Genomic DNA, 17,917 nt, shown 5'->3' with positions numbered 1-17,917 from the left:
GTAGTGTTGTTTAATTCAGTGGACTGGATGTGCACGGGTGGGCGGGGTTTAAAGTCCAACACATCGGATTTTCCATTGAGACGTACAGCGCTGTGTACAAATATAAAACGAGCGAACCCAAAGATGAGCCTCTACATGACGCCGGCAGCACAAAAGCGGCTGATTGGCCGAGCCCGAAACCCTTTTCCTAGTTACGTAACGGTTAGCAACAACGTTACATAAACAGTTAAAGTTAAAGTACCAATGATTGTCACACACATACTAGATGTGGCGAAATTATTCTCTGCATTTGGCCCATCACCCTTGAGGTGAGGGGAGCAGTGGGCAGCGGTGGGAGACTTCTAAAATTCAGCGCCTCCCTCGAAAACCTCCCGGGACAAATTTTCTCCCGAAATCGGAAAAGTGGACCTGAGTGACATGTCGACAGTCTGTTTTAATAATAATAATAGATTTTATTTGTAAAAAGCACTTTACGTTGAGCAAACAACCTCAAAGTGCCGCAGTGTAAAAAATAGTAATAATAAAAAGAAATAAAATATAAAACTAGAAACAGCCCAAAGGCTACAACCAGCATGCATGTCTATAGAAAGGCTTTTTTTTTTTTTAAAAAGATGGGTTTTTAAGCCTTTTTTAAAAGCATCCACAGTCTGAGGTGCCCTCAGGTGGTCAGGGAGTGTTCCACAGACTGGGAGCAGCGGAGCAGAAAGCCCGGTCTCCCATTGTTCGAAGCTTTGTCCAATGACGTTATAACTGTAGAATGATCGAGGGCGATTTCTTGGTTTCTTATGTGGGTTTATTGTTAGGCAGTTTCATTAAAGTCCTCCCAGCCCGGTAATAACACACAACAACAGCAGTCACATTTTCGTCTCCCGTAAAGAAGTTTGTCTGCCGTAAGCTCCAATGTTGTGAACTTGTGACACTCTTAAACAAGACAATACTGCCATCTACTGTACATAGAATGTAAAATAGAATGTACTTTATTTAATTCAGCACCACAGTTCACACACAATAAACAATGATAACAATATAATATATATAATATATGAATATGAATATATTGTACATATATTCTACATTTAAGTGCAGTCAAGGAACATATGCATTATACAGCCTGATGGCTGTCGGTATGAAGGACCTCCTGGGTCGTTCCGTGTTACATTTTGGGAGTCTGAGCCTTCCACTGAACGTGCTCATTCTCCACGCAAGGTCCGAGTGTAGTGCGTTGGAGGTGTTGTCCATAATGGCTAGGAGTTTTGCTAGACTTCTTCTCTGCCAGAGTCTAGCTGTGGTTAGAAAAATAGTGACAGAGAATAGAACAAAGATGGACATTTCAACCCTTAACTCAATGAGTTAAGGGTTGTGTGTGTATATGTGTAAATAAATGAAAACTGAAATTCAAGTATTTATTTTCTTTATATATACTCATATATATATTTATTTAATATATATATATTAAATATTTGACTCTTAACCACGCCCCGCGCTACACCCCCCACCTGCCGAAATCAGAGGTCTCAAGGTTGGCAAGTATGGCGCCGCCCGGTAATCATTTTTGGTGATTTACCTCCCAATTCCAACCCTTAATGGTGAGTGCCAAGCAGGGAGGTAATGGGTCCCATTTTTGTAGTCTTTGGAATGACTCGGCCGGGTTTGAACTCACGACCAACCGATCTCAAGGCAGACACTCTAACCACTAGGCCACTGAGTAAGTAATAATAGGTAATAATAACTTCAAAATATTTCTATGTATTTAAGGTTGAATTAACGTGATTTTTTTTAGAAGATTTGACCAATCTCAGTCTTTGAGAATGAACTGATGAAGGTCTAAGACAGGGGTCGGCGACCAAAAATGTTGAAAGAGCCATATGGGACCAAAAATACAAAAACAAATACGTCTGGAGCCGCAAAAAATTAAAAACCATATTACATAGTGTGTCATAAGATATAAATTGAATTAAGAGGACTTAAAGGAAACTAAATGAGCACAAATATACCAACAAATGAGGCATAATGATGCAATATGTACATAAAGCTAGCCTAAATAGCATGTTAGCACCGATTAGCTTAATGCAGTGACCAAATATTTCTGATTATCACTCCACACAAGTCAATAAAATCAACAAAACTCACCTTTGTGCATTCATGCACAACGTTATAAGTTTGGTGGACAAAATGAGACAGAAAAAGAAGTGGCATAAATCACGTCCTAGATAGTCGGAGAAAGTTGTACATGTAAACCACGGTGAGTTCAAGGACCGCCAAAATTAGTAGGACAAAACGGTGCTCGCCAAATACTCGAATCAGTGAAGCATGTTTAATGTAAACAGTGTGCTTTATAGCAATTAGGGAGGTTTGTGTCATGTTTGTCCTCCTACTAAAACCAAATTAAAACAAAAAATATGTTTTTTCCCCTCCTCATCATTTCCATTTTTCATATAATTTTGAAAAAGCTCCAGAGAGCCACTAGGGCGGCGCTAAAGAGCCCCTGGTCTAAGACAAACCAAACAGTCCAGTTGCGATCGATTGAATTACAATGATCTGGATGAATGAGAATATTCACAGACATGTTAAGTATGTTTGAATACACATCCATCCATCCATTTTCTACCGCTTATTCCCTTTCGGGGTCGCGGGGGGCGCTGGCGCCTATCTCAGCTACAATCGGGCGGAAGGCAGGGTACACCCTGGACAAGTCGCCACCTCATCGCAGGGCCAACACAGATAGACATGTAATTCAAATGAAATAAAATATCAGCATAACAATCAGAATAAAAGTAATGCTCAATTTAAAATAAATCCCATCACAGTCATGACATAATAAAAGTATTTTCAGTCTTAAAACAAAAAAAAAACAGTGTGCTGTAATCACATTTAAAATATTTATTATCTCAACAGTAGAAATACTAACAATTAAAAAAAACAAAAAAAAAACAATGGCGGGAAATATGTACACGCAGCTATGTTGAGAAACATGATTTTCCAGTGCAAAAATCATACATAACAGTACATATATTGGTGTAAAACATTAGTAGAAAAATACAACACTATTTAAAATTGACAAAAAAAACATTTTTAACCTTCATAACAACGAGGTATATATAAGAAAACAAAAAATAATTTATGTACCTAAAAAAAAAATCACAATACATATTAAAAAAAAAGACATGTATGGATGGATGTAAGGCAAATGTTAGCCGGTCTTAGTGGTCCGACTTCTTGGGGTCATGCTGGAGAAGAGAAGAACCTGACAAGACATAAACATATATGTTAATTAAGTTTGATTCTACCAATGATTTAACATAAACTGTAGTAATTTAATAATCCATACCAATAAAAAGCGTTGTGTGTGTGCGTACCACTGATATTACCCTCTGCATTTGACCCATCCCCTTGTTCCACCCCCTGGGAGGTGAGGGGAGCAGTGAGCAGCAGCGGTGGCTGTGCTCGGGAATCATTTTGGTGATTTAATGAAAGCTTTTAAAGAATCTACAAACAGTGATTACTGGTACATAGAAATTAGTGCTGCTACAAGTAAGGATTGTTACTAAAAATATGTCCATCGCATTTGTAAAAAAGCAAAACTATAACATTCCCATTGCAACACTAAACACTAATTTGCCTCAAACTTAGACCTGTATTGTCATTAACCGCCCTGGGAGGTGCATGTTGACATTAACTTTTTATTTCACTTTTGGTGAGTAAGGGGTGTTACCCCCTGGGCCGATGTCCAATCGTCAGGGGAACAGGCTGCCTATAACCACCATTTCTTTTTTTGGAGGCGGGACTAAATGTGGTTCATCTATTGTTTGGATTTTACTGGTGCATGTCTGGCTCACATCCCGCTCATTGAGACGCACGTGGCAGTCAAGCTGCCAAATCTGACATTCAGCCCATTCAACTATACCGTGATCATGTATCTGCAAAATCGAATTTTTTTTTTAAATTTATTAAGAATTGTTACAAGTATGAATCATGATTAATATGATTTTTTGGGGGGAAACCCCTAATTCTAATATTAGAGGGGCGGCATAGCTCGGTTGGTAGAGTGGCCGTGCCAGCAACTTGAGGGTTGCAGGTTCGACTCCCGCTTCCGTCATTCTAGTCACTGCCGCTGTGTCCTTGGGCAAGGCACTTTACCCACCTGCTCCCAGTGCCACCCACACTGGTTTAAATGGAACTTAGATATTGGGTTTCACTATGTAAAGCGCTTTGAGTCACTAAAGAAAAGCGCTATATAAATATAATTCACTTCACTAATATTGTAATTGGAATGTAAACTTTTAAATATCCAAATTTAAAAAAAGCAAAATGTTGCACTTTAATAAAATTCACAACAAAAAGCAATGAAATAGGTTCTGTCTCATTTAAAGGGAAACTGCACTTTTTTTTTGGCACTTGCCTATCGTTCACATTCATGAGAGACAAGAACACGGACATCCTTTTTTTGTGGGGGGTGGGGGTTTTTAATTCGATAAACACTTGAAAGATGCGGCAAATGGGTGTCACCGTTATAGCCTTTCAAGGACCTCTAAAACAACTTCAAAACCTTCCATCATTGTTTTGTATACACACTGCAAGTCTATATATAATGTAGTAACAGTGTTAGAATATTTATGTATATATTATCATCATAACTTTATGCTTAAGGGCCGTTATTATAAAGTACTGTCAATTTGTGCTGAAGTGGTATTTTTGTATTTGTGCAGAGCGAGCAATCCAAAAGATTGCTAGCCCCTTTATCAGTGTTTATGGAGGATAATGTACTGCTTCTAGAAGCCAACGCCAAGGAAGAGTGAGACGTCAGAGCAGACAGAAGCATAGGTTAAAGTGAATCGAAGCTGCAAAGTGTGTCAATTGAAGCAAAGCAATTTTGACATAAATGACGTGCTTAACCATAATCAGGAAAAAACATCCCTGGCCAGGTGGACCAAAACTGTCCATCGACTGAGTCAAACTTTATATTGATCATGATACACGCAGCAGGTCATGCGTGGTATTCCAACTACAGTACATACGCTGTCTGGCTAGCTGTGTACAAACAGAACATGAAATTTGGACTAATACTTTACAGATACTGTAATATGATTGTTCATGTTTTTCCGCCAGTACAGATCGGTGTCCTACAGCAATGTTGTGCATTACAAACTTAAACGTGTTTCATCCTGACGTAGAAGCTAGCTTATCTCTTGCCACAGTTAGCCTTTAAATAGACTCCCTTTTTAGACCAGTTGATCTGCCGTTTCTTTTCTTTTTCTTCTATGTCCCACTCTCCCGTGTGGAGGGGGTCCAGTCCGATCCGGTGGCCATGTACTGCTCGCCTGTGTATCGGCTGGGGACATCTCTGCGCTGCTGGTCCGCCTACGCTTGGGATGGTTTCCTGCTGGCTCCGCTGTGAACGGGACTCTCGCTGCTGTGTCTTGGATCCTCTTTGGACTGGACTCTCGCGACTGTGTTGTATCCATTGTGGATTGAACTTTCACAGTATCCTGTTAGACCCGCTCGACATCCATTGCTTTCCTCCTCTCTAAGGTTCTCATAGTCATCATTGTCACCGACGTCCCACTGGGTCATTATTGTCACCAATGTCCCACTGGGTGTGAGTTTTCCTTGCCCTTATGTGGGCCTACCGAGGATGTCGTGGTGGTTTGTGCAGCCCTTTGAGACACTAGTGATTTAGGGCTATATAAGTAAACATTGATTGATTGATTGATTCTACGGCTAATACTGTAGCACACTGATGTGTTAGTACGCTAAAAAAAAATTGTTCCTCGGTTTGCTATCACAATAACAATGTTGCTATAGTTAGGTTATTATACAGGTTACAGAATGTGAATGATGTGTTGACGGTTTTTGAATGCATTTTAAAGTAATTTTGTGGTAGAATTGTTTGGTACCAATAGCTGCATTGCTAGCCACCAAGAACGAGCCAATTTTTACGCTAGAAATCGATAGAAAAAAAAAACTCTTCGTGATTGGATTGTGAACGATAGGCAAAACTCCCCAACCAAATGTTTTATTTTAATTTTATAAATGCATTCAAAAACCACCAAGAATACTTATTTTGCATTTCATAACCTGTATAAAAACAAGCTGTAACAACAATGTTATTTTGATAGCAAACACTGAGGAACTCTTTCTAGCGTAGTAAGACAGCATACTACAGAATTAGCCGTAAGATAGCTATGGCAAGAGATGAGCTACCTTCTACATCTGCAAAAAATAGGTTTAAGTTTGTAATGCACAACAACATGCAATAGGACACCAATCTGTACAGACTGAAAAACATGAACAATCATACTACAGTATCTCTAAAGTGTACAGTAGTTGTAGTAACACGCATGACGTGCTGCCTGTATCATGATCAATATTAAAGTGTGACACACCCAATGGACAGTTGTCTGTTTGGTCCAAGATGGCCAAGGACGTTTTTTCCGGTTTTATTTTGGGTAAGCACTCCATTTATGTCGAAATAGCTTGGCTCCAAGTTCCACATTTACAGCGTCAGTGATGCTGACCTCACTCTTTCGGCTTCTGTCTGCTCCAATGTTTCACCTTCTCTTCGTGCTCGCTTCTATAAGCAGAAGATCATCGTCCGTATATTCATGTTCAAAAAGATAAGGCCGTGAATCCTTATTGTCCAAAAATTGTCATCTTCTTCGTCTATTACCAAGTCTGCCGTGATTAAAGCAAACATGCATTTGTTTCCAGAAGTAGGAACACACATTTTTTGCTGGAAGTCGGACGTGCACTGCAACAGAAACGGAAATCAGTTCTGGCAATGCTTAAAAATGATCAAAATACAGTAAATATTGTACATATTAACACTAATATTGTTAGGTCTGTTACTAAATTCAATATAAACTATATATATATATATATATATATATATATATATATATATATATATATATATATAAAAAACGTTGGAGGGTTTTGAAGTTTTTTAGATGGCTTTGAAGGCTATAACCGTGACTCCCATTAGCTGCATCTTCAAAGAGTCTTTGATGATTTAAAAAAACAAGAAAAAAAACAAGACGTCTGTTCTTACTTCTCAATGACTGTGAACCTTGGGATATGTTGATTTGCAACTCTAAATTGGCCCTAGTGTAAGAATGTGAGTGTGAATGTTGTCTGTCTATCTGCCTTCCGCCCGAATGCAGCTGAGATAGGCTCTAGCCCCCCCCGTGACCCCGAGTGGGACAAGCGGTAGAAAATGGATGGATGGATGGATTGTGAATGGCAAATTTCACAAAAAAAAGTGTAGATCCCCTTTGAAGAGAGGGTGGAGGACCCTCAAATATACACAACCCAAACAATTAATAAAATGGAAAAATTATCACGGTTATTATCACGATATTGTTGAATGTATTCAAAAAGTACTTAAAAACACACTCAAATATTTTAACCAAGTTGTATTTTTTTTTTTAAATAACTCAAATACATAGACACAATATACTTTGTTGGCACAGGAAACATAAAATATTGTTCTGGCGTCATAAGAGCCATATAATTTTGTGTGTGTGTTTAAATATGGTAATTGGTGTGTGTCAAATAGTAGCCCTTTTACAAGACCAAAGCGTGTTACATTATACATTACATTCACCCATTGACATACTGATGGTGGAAGCTCCCATGTTAGGCGGTTAACACATCAGGAGCAAGGTGGATGAAGTGTCTTGCCCAAGGACACAATGACTAAGATAGTGAAAACTGGATACGAACCTGGAACCCTCAAGTTACTGGCACAGCTGCTCTACCATTTGAGCGACATCACCCCACAAAAAGGTACTGTATACACACTAAAATCTTATAACCAAGTTATATTGTTTTAAATATGTTTATCTTTCTCAATTTTAATTCGTAAATGTTTTAGAATGTTTCTAAACAAATGCAAATTGGGTGATCATGTAAATAAGTCAATGTACATACTATGATGATTAACTTGTGTGATGACTGTATTATGTTGATAGTATATATTTGTACCATGAATTGATTAACGTGGACCCCGACCTAAACAAGTTGAAAAACTTATTCGGGTGTTACCATTTAGTGGTCAATTGTACGGAATATGTACTGTACTGTGCAATCTACTAATAAAAGTATCAATCAATCACTGTGGTTCACTTACAGTTTATGTGACGTCATGCAGGTTTAATTCCTGATGAAAACGTGACACTGTGGAGTTAATATCGATCACTTTTTGCAAAGACAACAGCCTTTATGTTCAAGTTGAATAATCTGAGTAGTTTACATAGTAATGTGTTTATACAAGTTTAGATTGGGGTATGACGTCCATAATTTAATCGACATGTGGTTATCAATCAAGTTTTTTTTCATCACTGTAGTTTAATACGATAAGACTAACTGTCAGGAGTTATACAGCAATTATTATAAACGTTTATGAGCATGTAGTAAAAACTCCCGTGTCGGCTAGCATGAATTGATTAACATGGACCCCGACTTAAAAAAGTTGAAAAACTTATTTGGGTGTTACCATTTAGTGGCCAATTGTACGGAATATGTACTGAACTGTCCAATCTACTAATAAAAGTTTCAATCAATCAAAGGCTGAAACCAATAGAAAGTTCTTGTAGTACGTAACAACGTATGCATTTGTCGATAATCATGGCTGGCATAGTTATTGTGTTCATTTTCATTTACCGTTCAATTAATTGACTTAGCAAATATCAACCCAGGTCTAGAATTCACCAGTACTGTCTGCCTCGAACCAAATGCTCACCTGGCTTGGAGCCCACCAATCGTTGTTGGAATTTCTCTAGTTCTTGGATGTATTCAGTTAAAGCTCTTTCTGGATCTTGAGATGTTGCGTCAGAGGTTAGTGTTGAGCTGGAAAGGGACCTGCGTAAGGGAAAGAATGAGGAAATAGATAACTGTTAAACAATTTGCACACTGTTTTAGGGCGTACTCACAAGGTCATCTGAACTTCAGCATGTGATTTTCCCCTCCCTCACTTTCTTTTCATTCCTTTAGTACAGTATTGTCCTTTTTCTTATTTTTTCCCTTTCTTCCCCCTATAGTTGTTTTTATTCATTTTCAAATTGTTATTATTATTGAAATATGTGTGTCTTTTGCTGTTGTACGAGCCCCGTTTCTATATGAGATGGGAAATTGTGTTAGATGTAAATATAAACGGAACACAATGATTTGCAAATTATTTTCAACCCATATTCAGTTGAATATGCTACAAAGACAACATATTTGATGTTCTAACTGATAAACATTTTTTTTGCTTGCAAATAATCATTAACTTTAGAATTTGATGCCAGCAACACGTGGCAAAGAAGTTGGGAAACGTGGCAATAAATACTGATAAAGTTGAGGAATGCTCATCAAACACATATTTGGCACATTCCACAGGTGTGCAGGCTAATTGGGAACAGGTGGGTGCCATGATTGGGTATAAAAACAGTTTCCCAAAAAATGCTGTCTTTCACAAGAAAGGATGGGGCGAGGTACACCCCTTTGTCCACAACTGCGTGAGCAAATAGTCAAACAGTTTAAGAACAACGTTTCTCAAAGAGCAATTGCAAGAAATTTAGAGATTTCAACATCTACGGTCCATAATATCATCAAAAGGTTCAGAGAATCTGGAAAAATCACTTCATGTAAGCAGTATGGCTGCAAACCAACATTGAATGACCGTGACCTTCGATCCCTCAGACGGCACAGCATCAAAAACCAACATCAATTATCTAAAAGATATCACCTTATGGGCTCAGGAACACTTCAGAAAACCACTGTCACTAAATACAATTGGTCGCTACATCTGTAAATTCAAGTTAAAACTCTACTATGCAAAGCGAAAGCCATTTATCAAGAACATCCAGAAACGCCGCCGGCTTCTCTGGGCCCCAGATCATCTAAGATGGACTGATGCAAAGTGGAAAAGTGTTCTGACGAGTCCACATTTGAAATTGTTTTTGAAAATATTCGAGATCGTGTCATCCGGACCAAAGGGGAAGCGAACCATCCAGATTGTTTACAACGCAAAGTTCAAAAGCCAGCATCTGTGATGGTATGGGGGTGAATTCGTGCCCAAGGCATGGTAACTTACACATCTGTGAAGGCACCATTAATTCTGAAAGGTATATACAGGTTTTGGAAAAACATATGCTGCCATCTAAGCGCCGTTTTTTTCATGGACACCCCTGCTTATTTCAGCAAGACAATGCCAAGCCACATTCAGCGTGTGTTACAATAGCGTGGCTTCGTAAAAAAAAAAGAGTGTGGGTACTTTCCTGGCCCGCCTGCAGTCCAGACCTGTCTCACATCGAAAATGTGTGGCGCTTTATGAAGCATAAAATACGACCGGACTGTTGAACGACTGAAGCTCTACATAAAACAAGAATGGGAAAGAATTCCACTTTCAAAGCTTCAACAATTAGTTTGCTCAGTTCCCAAACGTTTATTGAGTGTTGTTAAAAGAAAAGGTGATGTAACACAGTGGTGAACATGCCCTTTCCCAATTACTTTGTCACGTGTTGCAGCCATGAAATTATAAGTTATCATTTGCAAAAAAAAAAAAAAAGTTTCTGAGTTTGAACATCAAATATCTTGTCTTTGTAGTGCATTCAATTGAATATGGTTTGAAAAGGATTTGCAAATCATTGTATTCCATTTATACTTACATCTAACACAATTTCCCAACTCATATGGAAACAGGGTTTGTATTCGTTTTATCCCCCTTGTTTAGTGCATAATTGCCAACTTTGAGACCTCCAAATTCGGGAGATGGGGAGCTGAGGTGGCCGGGGAGTTTAGTGGTAGCGGGGGTGTATATTGTAGCGTGCCGGAAGAGTTTGCAGCACTAAGGGTTGTGGGTATTTGTTCTGTTGTGTTACGGTGCGGATGTTCTCCCGAAGTGTGTTTGTCATTCTTGTTTGGTGTGGGTTCACAGTCTGGCGCATATTTGTAACAGTGTTAAACTTGTTTATACGGCCACGCTCAGCGTGACCTGTATGGCTGTTGGCCAAGTATACTTTTGCAATCACTGTGTGCGTAAAAGCCACATATATTATGTGACTGGGTCGGCACGCAAAGGCGGTGCCTTTAAGGTTTATTGGTGCTCTGTACTCCCTATGTCTGTGTACACAGCGGCATTTTAAAAAGTCAGAAAATGTATTTTTTGAAATCGATATCGATAACTTTGAGACCGATACCGATAATTTCTGAGATTACATTTTAAAATATTTATCGGCCTATATATTATCGGACATCTATACACGTGGGTATTTTGGCTTTATCGTAGCACACACCCCCTTTGGGCTGTGCAACAAATGCAAGCACTGCATTGAAAATGTGAAGATGTGCATTTGAAACACAACCCATTAAAACTTCTTTCAACCATGACAAAAGAGGGAAAGTGTGCCGTGCCTGAATGCAATCGAATTCGCTCACATTAGCTGTTTGTACCAGGGTTGAGGTGTTAAGTGAGCCCAAGACCTGGACAATCGATTGGCCTAGTGTGAGAACACCCCCTGATTAGCTGCAATAATGTCTGTTAGTGAGTGTGAATGTTGTCTGTCTCTGTGTTGGCCCTGCAATGAGGTGGCGACTTGTCCAAGGTGTACCCCGCCTTCCGCATGGGCGCAGTTGGGATAAGCTCCAGCACCCACTGCCACCCCGAAAGGCACAAGCGGTAGAAATGGATGGATGGATCAAAAGAAGATCACACCTGTTGCGCAGCCTGACGGGTGATTTGTTTGGTGGTACAAGAGCAGACACGGCATCTCTTTTTGGTGGCGACTCAGAATTCGAGCGTGGCTGCTGCTGACGTAAAACCTCTGCTTTAAACCCTGTATTAAACACAAAGCGTGAGAACTCTACTGAGACATACCACAACAATAAATCCAATAAGGTTGTATTTAAAGAACTAACCCGCAGCATGTCCATTAACATTCCCACACCCAGATAATCTCTGCCATTTCCTGATCAAAAACTTCATCCTAGAAAAAAGAGGTCACTTTTTAAAGTCTGATCACACTTGTAATTCTTCCTTTAAAATCTGCCCTGCTTGATCCGCACCTCGAGATGGCGATGACTACACGCACGGCAGTCCTAAATCTTCTCAGGGGCGTTCGGGATGACGGCAAGGGTGAGGGCCATCCTCCCATTCTGGCAATAAGGCACAAAGTGGCCTGCTCACCCTCCTGGAATCCTCCCAGGAGAAGCAGCAGGTAGCGTTTCTGGTACACCAAGGAATTCCGGAATCTCTCAGCACGCAGGTAGCGTCCGTACAACCGCTGCAACTGAAAGGAAAAATACATTAAAAAAAGACAATACATCATTCATTCACTATTTGTATGTCGTAGTGCGCCTGCGATGTACCTTGTTTGACTGGGTCACGTCACCAATTGCTATGTTTTTGCTCTTTACGGCGACGTTAGCGAGTTCACCCTCGGCACGGCGCAGCTGATGCTCCAGGTAGGAAAGTTTGTGCTTCAGGGCGGTTCTCTCCTGACTTAGCGATGTCACACGCTGCGTTAGCTCAGAGTTCTTGCTTATAGTCCTCTCTAGTAGGCTGGGCGACGTGACGGACAGGATCTACAGTGAGGTGGAGAAAAAATATAATTGACAGCATTAATGCCTAAAATGTTGCGTAAGTCGAGATTTGTTGTGAAGACATTTACTGCAGAAAAGATTGTATTCATGTTCAGTCAATTAAGGCTCGTTAATTTCAAATATTTATTATTTTCTGATATTTCAAATAAAGTATTTTTTTTTTAAAATACAATACAAGTACAGTCGTTCCTCGCCAAATTGCACTCTGAATATAGCAGCTTCACCACATCAGACATTTAAAGGCCTACTGAAACCCACTACTACCGACCACACAGCCTGATAGTTTATATATAAATGATGAAATATTAACATTGCAACACATGCCAATACGGGCGGGTTAGTTTACTAAATTGCAATTTTAAATTTCGCGCCGAAATATCCTGCTAGAACAGGGGTGTCAAAATCAAATACAGAGTGGACCAAAATTTTAAACGGAACAAAGCCGCGGGCCAAGGTTGAAGAAATTAACCTTTTAATAGGGACCCAAACAAGTTTTGCATTAAATATTGAACAAGCAAGGCTTATATAACTTTAGTGACATGCAAAATCCAGTTTCAAATAATAATAATAATAATTAAAAATTATTAATGGCATATCAAATAAAATGTTAATAAAAATTGTATGCCTTTTTTTCTATTTGCAATATTCTGAGGTAAATATAAAAACATTTCTACAGGCTAATAATACATTTGAAAATAAAATAACAATAATGAATGAACCAAACATTGAAGCCTTGAAGTAGCAAAAGAAAATGCATGAATAAGATGTTAATTATTGGTCAGTTTGCTGGAAGTTTCCCGGAAGAGGTAGTGCTGCAAGGGGTTCTGGGTATTTCTTCTGTTGTGTTACAGTGCGGATGTTCACCCGAAATGTGTTTGTCATTCTTGTTTGGTGTGGGTTCACAGTGTGGCGCATATTTGTAACAGTGCTAAAGTTGTTTATAAGGCCACCCTCAGTGTGACCTGTATGGCTGTTGACCAAGTATGCCTTGCATTCACTTGTGCGTGTGTGTGCAAAAGCCACAAATATTATGTGACACGCTGTTAGTATGGAGGAAAAGCAGACGTGACAACAGGTTGTAGAGAACGCTAAAGGCAGTGCCTTAAATGCACGCCCCCATTATTGTTGTCCAGGTGGAAATCGGTAGAAATTCGGGAGAATGGTTGCCTTGGGAGATTTTCGGGAGGGGCACTGAACTTCGGGAGTCTACCGGGAAAATTAGGAGGGTTGGCAAGTATGAGTATTAGCGGTGAATGCGGTGTTACAGTGGCATCGAGCTCTAATGCTAAATTGATATTGCCTCAAGGGCCAAATTAAATTACAAGGCGGGCCAGATTTGGCCCGCGGGCCAGAGTTTGACCCCTATGTGCTAGAATGTCTCGGTATGATGACGCGTGCGCGTGACGTCACGGATTGTCGAGGACATTTTGTTTGTTCCAGCATTGTGCCCAGTTATTAAGTCGTCTGTTTTCATCGCAAAATTCCACATCTGTGTTGCTGAATCTTTTGCAATTCAATGAACAATGGAGACATCAAGGAAGACAGCTGTAGGTGGGAAGCGGTGTATTGCAGCTGGCTGTAGCAACACAAACACTGGTGTTTCATTGTTTACATTCCCGAAAGATGACGGTGAACCTTTACTATGGAACAGAGCGGTCAAGCGAACACGGTTGGATTGGACCACACACACAAAGTACAGTGTATTATGCAGCGATCATTTCGAAGATCGTGTTTCGAAGAGGGTCCCTTGCAAAGGGCAGAGATGGGCATCGCCACCACCCGTCGACTGGTGCTGAAGAAATGTGCGGGGCCGACCTTCAGGTTGTACAGGTACGACCATATAATCTCATTAAAACACTAGTAACACAATAAGCAGATAAGGGATTTTCCAGAATTATCCTAGTAAATTTGTCTAATAACATCTGAATCGCTCCCACTGCCATGTAGTCTTTTTTCTTTTCTTTTAGTCCTTCACTCTCACTTTCCTCATCCACAAATCTTTCATTCTCGCTCAAATTAAATGGGGAAATCGTCGCTTTCTCGGTCCGAATCGCTCTCGTTGCAGGTGGCCATGATTGTAAACAATGTTCGGATCCGAGGAGCTCCACAACCTGTGACGTCAGGCGCATATATTCTGCTACTTCCGGTACAGGCAAGGCTTTTTTATCAGCACCAAAAGTTGCAAGCTTTATCGTCGATGTCCTCTACTAAATCCTTTCAGCAAAAATATGGCAATATAGCGAAATGATCAAGTATGACACATAGAATGGACCTGCTATACCCGTTTAAATAAGAAAACCTAATTTCAGTGGGCCTTTAAGAAAACATTTTTTTACAGCATTAAAAAAAAAAGGTCTTGATTTAATACTTGTCAAGCATAAAAATGATTAAATAAACAAAAATATCAATATTACAGAACGATCGGCCACTAGAGGAGAACAAACAGGAGCGTGCTGGCCACTGACTGGCTCAGCTTCAAGTAATATTAAATTGTAATTGAGTGTAAAAGTTGACTAAAGGATGTTATTTAATGTCTGGAGGGCTTTTGTAATCTTGAAAATTAAGTTCTGGCCATGAAAATATCTTATATAGAATTAAGGATTCATACTTGGCGGAAATGTATTTATAGCAGCCAAGTTTGGGACCAATTAACGGTGATAGACGGGGGATGACTGCACAATATAACATACGACATTTAATTTAAAAAAATAATTTTGTTGATGTATTTTACACATTCCATACATACATTAAATGAATAACATTAAAAGTATACAACTATTAAGTTAGGAGCACATTAAATCATAAAACAATAATCTGAAGTAAAAGATGGCTAGCATGATAAAAATGAGCACCAGTTAGTTCTAGTTCATGCGTTGAAAAACATAAATTCAGGATTGTCCAAGTTGTATGGTATTTCTATTACAGCAACTTTTTGTGCATCACCTGGCTTTGCAGTGAGCTCCCGTCATTGGCAGCGTCAGTCTGATGGCGTTCGCCACTCAGTGCAGACATCCTCTGGGCGGTCACCTGTCTCTCCTCCCTTTGGAGTTCAGTCAGGGTGCGTTGCAGCTCGTCCATGCGCTGCTTGTCCTGCTGCCTTAACAACTCGTAGTCGCGCTGAAGTCGGCAAAAAAGGGTATTTGAATTTATCTTTTTTCGCACGGGTGTCAATAAGCTGAGCTGATCTTACCAGTTTGTTGTTGGTCCTTTCCTGCCGTCCCTCCCGTTCCCTCTGCTCCTGCCAGCCCTTCCTCTTTTCCCTCTCCCACTCCTCCTCCCGCTCCTTCTCGTTGTCCTTCAGCAGCTGTATCCTCTCTTTCAGCTCGGCAAGCTCCGCCCCCTGGCGCCTCGATCGCTCTCGCTCAACCTCTAAAGCGCGGTCGGCGTCCTGTTTCTGCGCAGCTACACGATGCCGGGTGGCGGCCTCCTCCCTGCTCATGTCCTCCTCCCATTGCCTCCTGTTCTGCAGAAGCTCCGCCTTCAGCTTTTCCACTTCGGCCGCCAGCTCCTCCCCTTGCCTTCGCTTCTGCTCCAGCTGCAGGCGCAGGTCGGTGATGAACTTCCCGTCTCTGGCAGCGTCTTCTTCTTGCTTGCGACTCATCTCCTGCAGCCGTTTCGAGCAGCGGTCCCGCTCTTCATCCAGCATCCCGTGGGCGTCTGCCAACTTTGAGCGGACATCGGACAAGCGGGATTCCAAATCGGTTAGCAATCGCTCCATGCGAGACTTCTCCTGCAAGTGAAGCTCTTGTTGGCCGGCGTATTGTTGGCGTTTTTCTTCCAACTTTTTCTGCAAGTCGTCCAAATGTTTCTCAAAGAGAACACTGCGGGACTGTTCTATCTGGAGCTCTCGTTTCAGGTTGCTGCAGGTTACCCTCTCCTGCTCCACCTGACCCTTGAGGGCCATTACCTCTGCCTTCTGCTCTTCAGAAGAAGTTTGCATTAGCTAGAGAAAAACACACAGCGTCACCTTTGGATTAAAGGATAACTTGAAATTGATTTTGTCCTGTGTGTGCATTTCATACCTCTATCTTCTGCTCCACCTCTTTCTCGCGCCACAAGCTGAGTGCTTGTTCCTGCTCTAGCTGCTGCTGGAGCTCCTCGGCTCGAGTCTGCTCTTTCTTCAAGGCCTCTTCACACTCTTCTATAGTCAACCTGCATAACGAATGAGGAAAAGACACATGAGGACATCTTGTGAGTATAGTACACAGTAAATTTCATAGTTAAAAAAAAAAAAAAAAAACAGATTTAGAGTGCATGACAAAGTGGAATGGAAAACGTAGTTCCCTGTAGTATTGCATTAACAGGAAAATTGTACAACACAGCTAGGGATTGGTACATAAGCAGTGGGAATAACATGAGTCTAATAACACAGCGTTTAAAAGGTGCACAATCGTGACTTCCCATTTAATGCAAAGTAAGCGTCAAAATAAGAACTTTGTCATATTAACTTGGATTCTACCCCAACAACTAACAAAAAAACACCCGTTTATTTTTATAGATTGTTAGCGACCAAATAAAGACAAGCGCTTGCTTGAAAGCGCAATTGACATCATTTTAGTAAACTTAGTCAAAAAAATAAAAAAAACTACCATAATAATAAAATAGTATAATATAAATAGCTCGGTTGGTAGAGTGGCCGTGCCAGCAACTTGAGGGTTGCAGGTTCGATTCCCGCTTCCGCCATCCTAGTCACTGCCGTTGTGTCCTTGGGCAAGGCACTTTACCCACCTGCTCCCAGTGCCACCCACACTGGTTTAAATGTAACTTAGATATTGGGTTTCACTATGTAAAGCGCTTTGAGTCACTAGAGAAAAAGCGCTATATAAATATAATTCACTTCACTAAATATAATATAATGCAATATAATATATATATAATGTAATACAATATGATACAAAATAAATAATAAAAACAAAAAATACCATTAATTGATTACCGTGGACCCCAGCTTAAATAAGTTGAAAATCTTATTCGGGTGTTACCATTTAGTGGTCAATTGTACGGAATATGTACAATGTTAACAGTACTGTTTCATTTAATGTATTCTCTTCCTTTGCAATCTACCAATACAAGTTTCAATCAATCAAAAAACTCAAGCAGATAATAAATTAATAAAAAACATAAGAATCTTAACAAGAGAATGCACACAGAGGAAAATCATGTCAAACTGGACTACCTTCACAAGTCGTTATCTTTAGGTCTCTTGACAAAGTCACATGTAAATTTGCAAGCCGCACGTGTCGATGTGAGTCAAACAGTCCGAGAGGCATCAGCATAATGTAATATTAGTAAGGAGCAAACAGCTAGAGTTAAGAGGACTGAAGAGTTAATTGTA

At 40.2% G+C, this 17,917-nt stretch overlaps 1 protein-coding gene across 8 annotated transcripts in view; it reads right to left on the bottom strand.

Annotated features, from left to right (window-relative positions):
* Positions 1 to 2,865: 2,865 nt before the first annotated feature.
* The window catches only part of pcnt (pericentrin), a 94,725-nt gene continuing 79,673 nt past the window's right edge, over positions 2,866 to 17,917 (bottom strand). For all 8 annotated transcript variants that reach the window (XM_061896119.1, XM_061896123.1, XM_061896122.1 and 5 more), the window contains 9 exons: positions 16,605 to 16,734; positions 15,773 to 16,525; positions 15,526 to 15,699; positions 12,349 to 12,564; positions 12,046 to 12,269; positions 11,899 to 11,966; positions 11,696 to 11,816; positions 8,741 to 8,859; positions 2,866 to 3,244 (listed from right to left, as the gene is read on the bottom strand). In XM_061896119.1, coding sequence (XP_061752103.1) covers positions 3,201 to 3,244; positions 8,741 to 8,859; positions 11,696 to 11,816; positions 11,899 to 11,966; positions 12,046 to 12,269; positions 12,349 to 12,564; positions 15,526 to 15,699; positions 15,773 to 16,525; positions 16,605 to 16,734 — 1,849 coding nt within the window. In that variant the 3' untranslated portion in view covers positions 2,866 to 3,200. The remainder of the gene's footprint in view (positions 3,245 to 8,740; positions 8,860 to 11,695; positions 11,817 to 11,898; positions 11,967 to 12,045; positions 12,270 to 12,348; positions 12,565 to 15,525; positions 15,700 to 15,772; positions 16,526 to 16,604; positions 16,735 to 17,917) is intronic.

This window comes from Nerophis ophidion, linkage group LG03, assembly GCF_033978795.1.
Source record: "Nerophis ophidion isolate RoL-2023_Sa linkage group LG03, RoL_Noph_v1.0, whole genome shotgun sequence".
Lineage (NCBI taxonomy): Eukaryota > Metazoa > Chordata > Actinopteri > Syngnathiformes > Syngnathidae > Nerophis > Nerophis ophidion.
The sequence above is the reverse complement of the archived record's forward strand: the minus strand, read 5'-3'. Positions and strand labels throughout refer to the sequence as shown.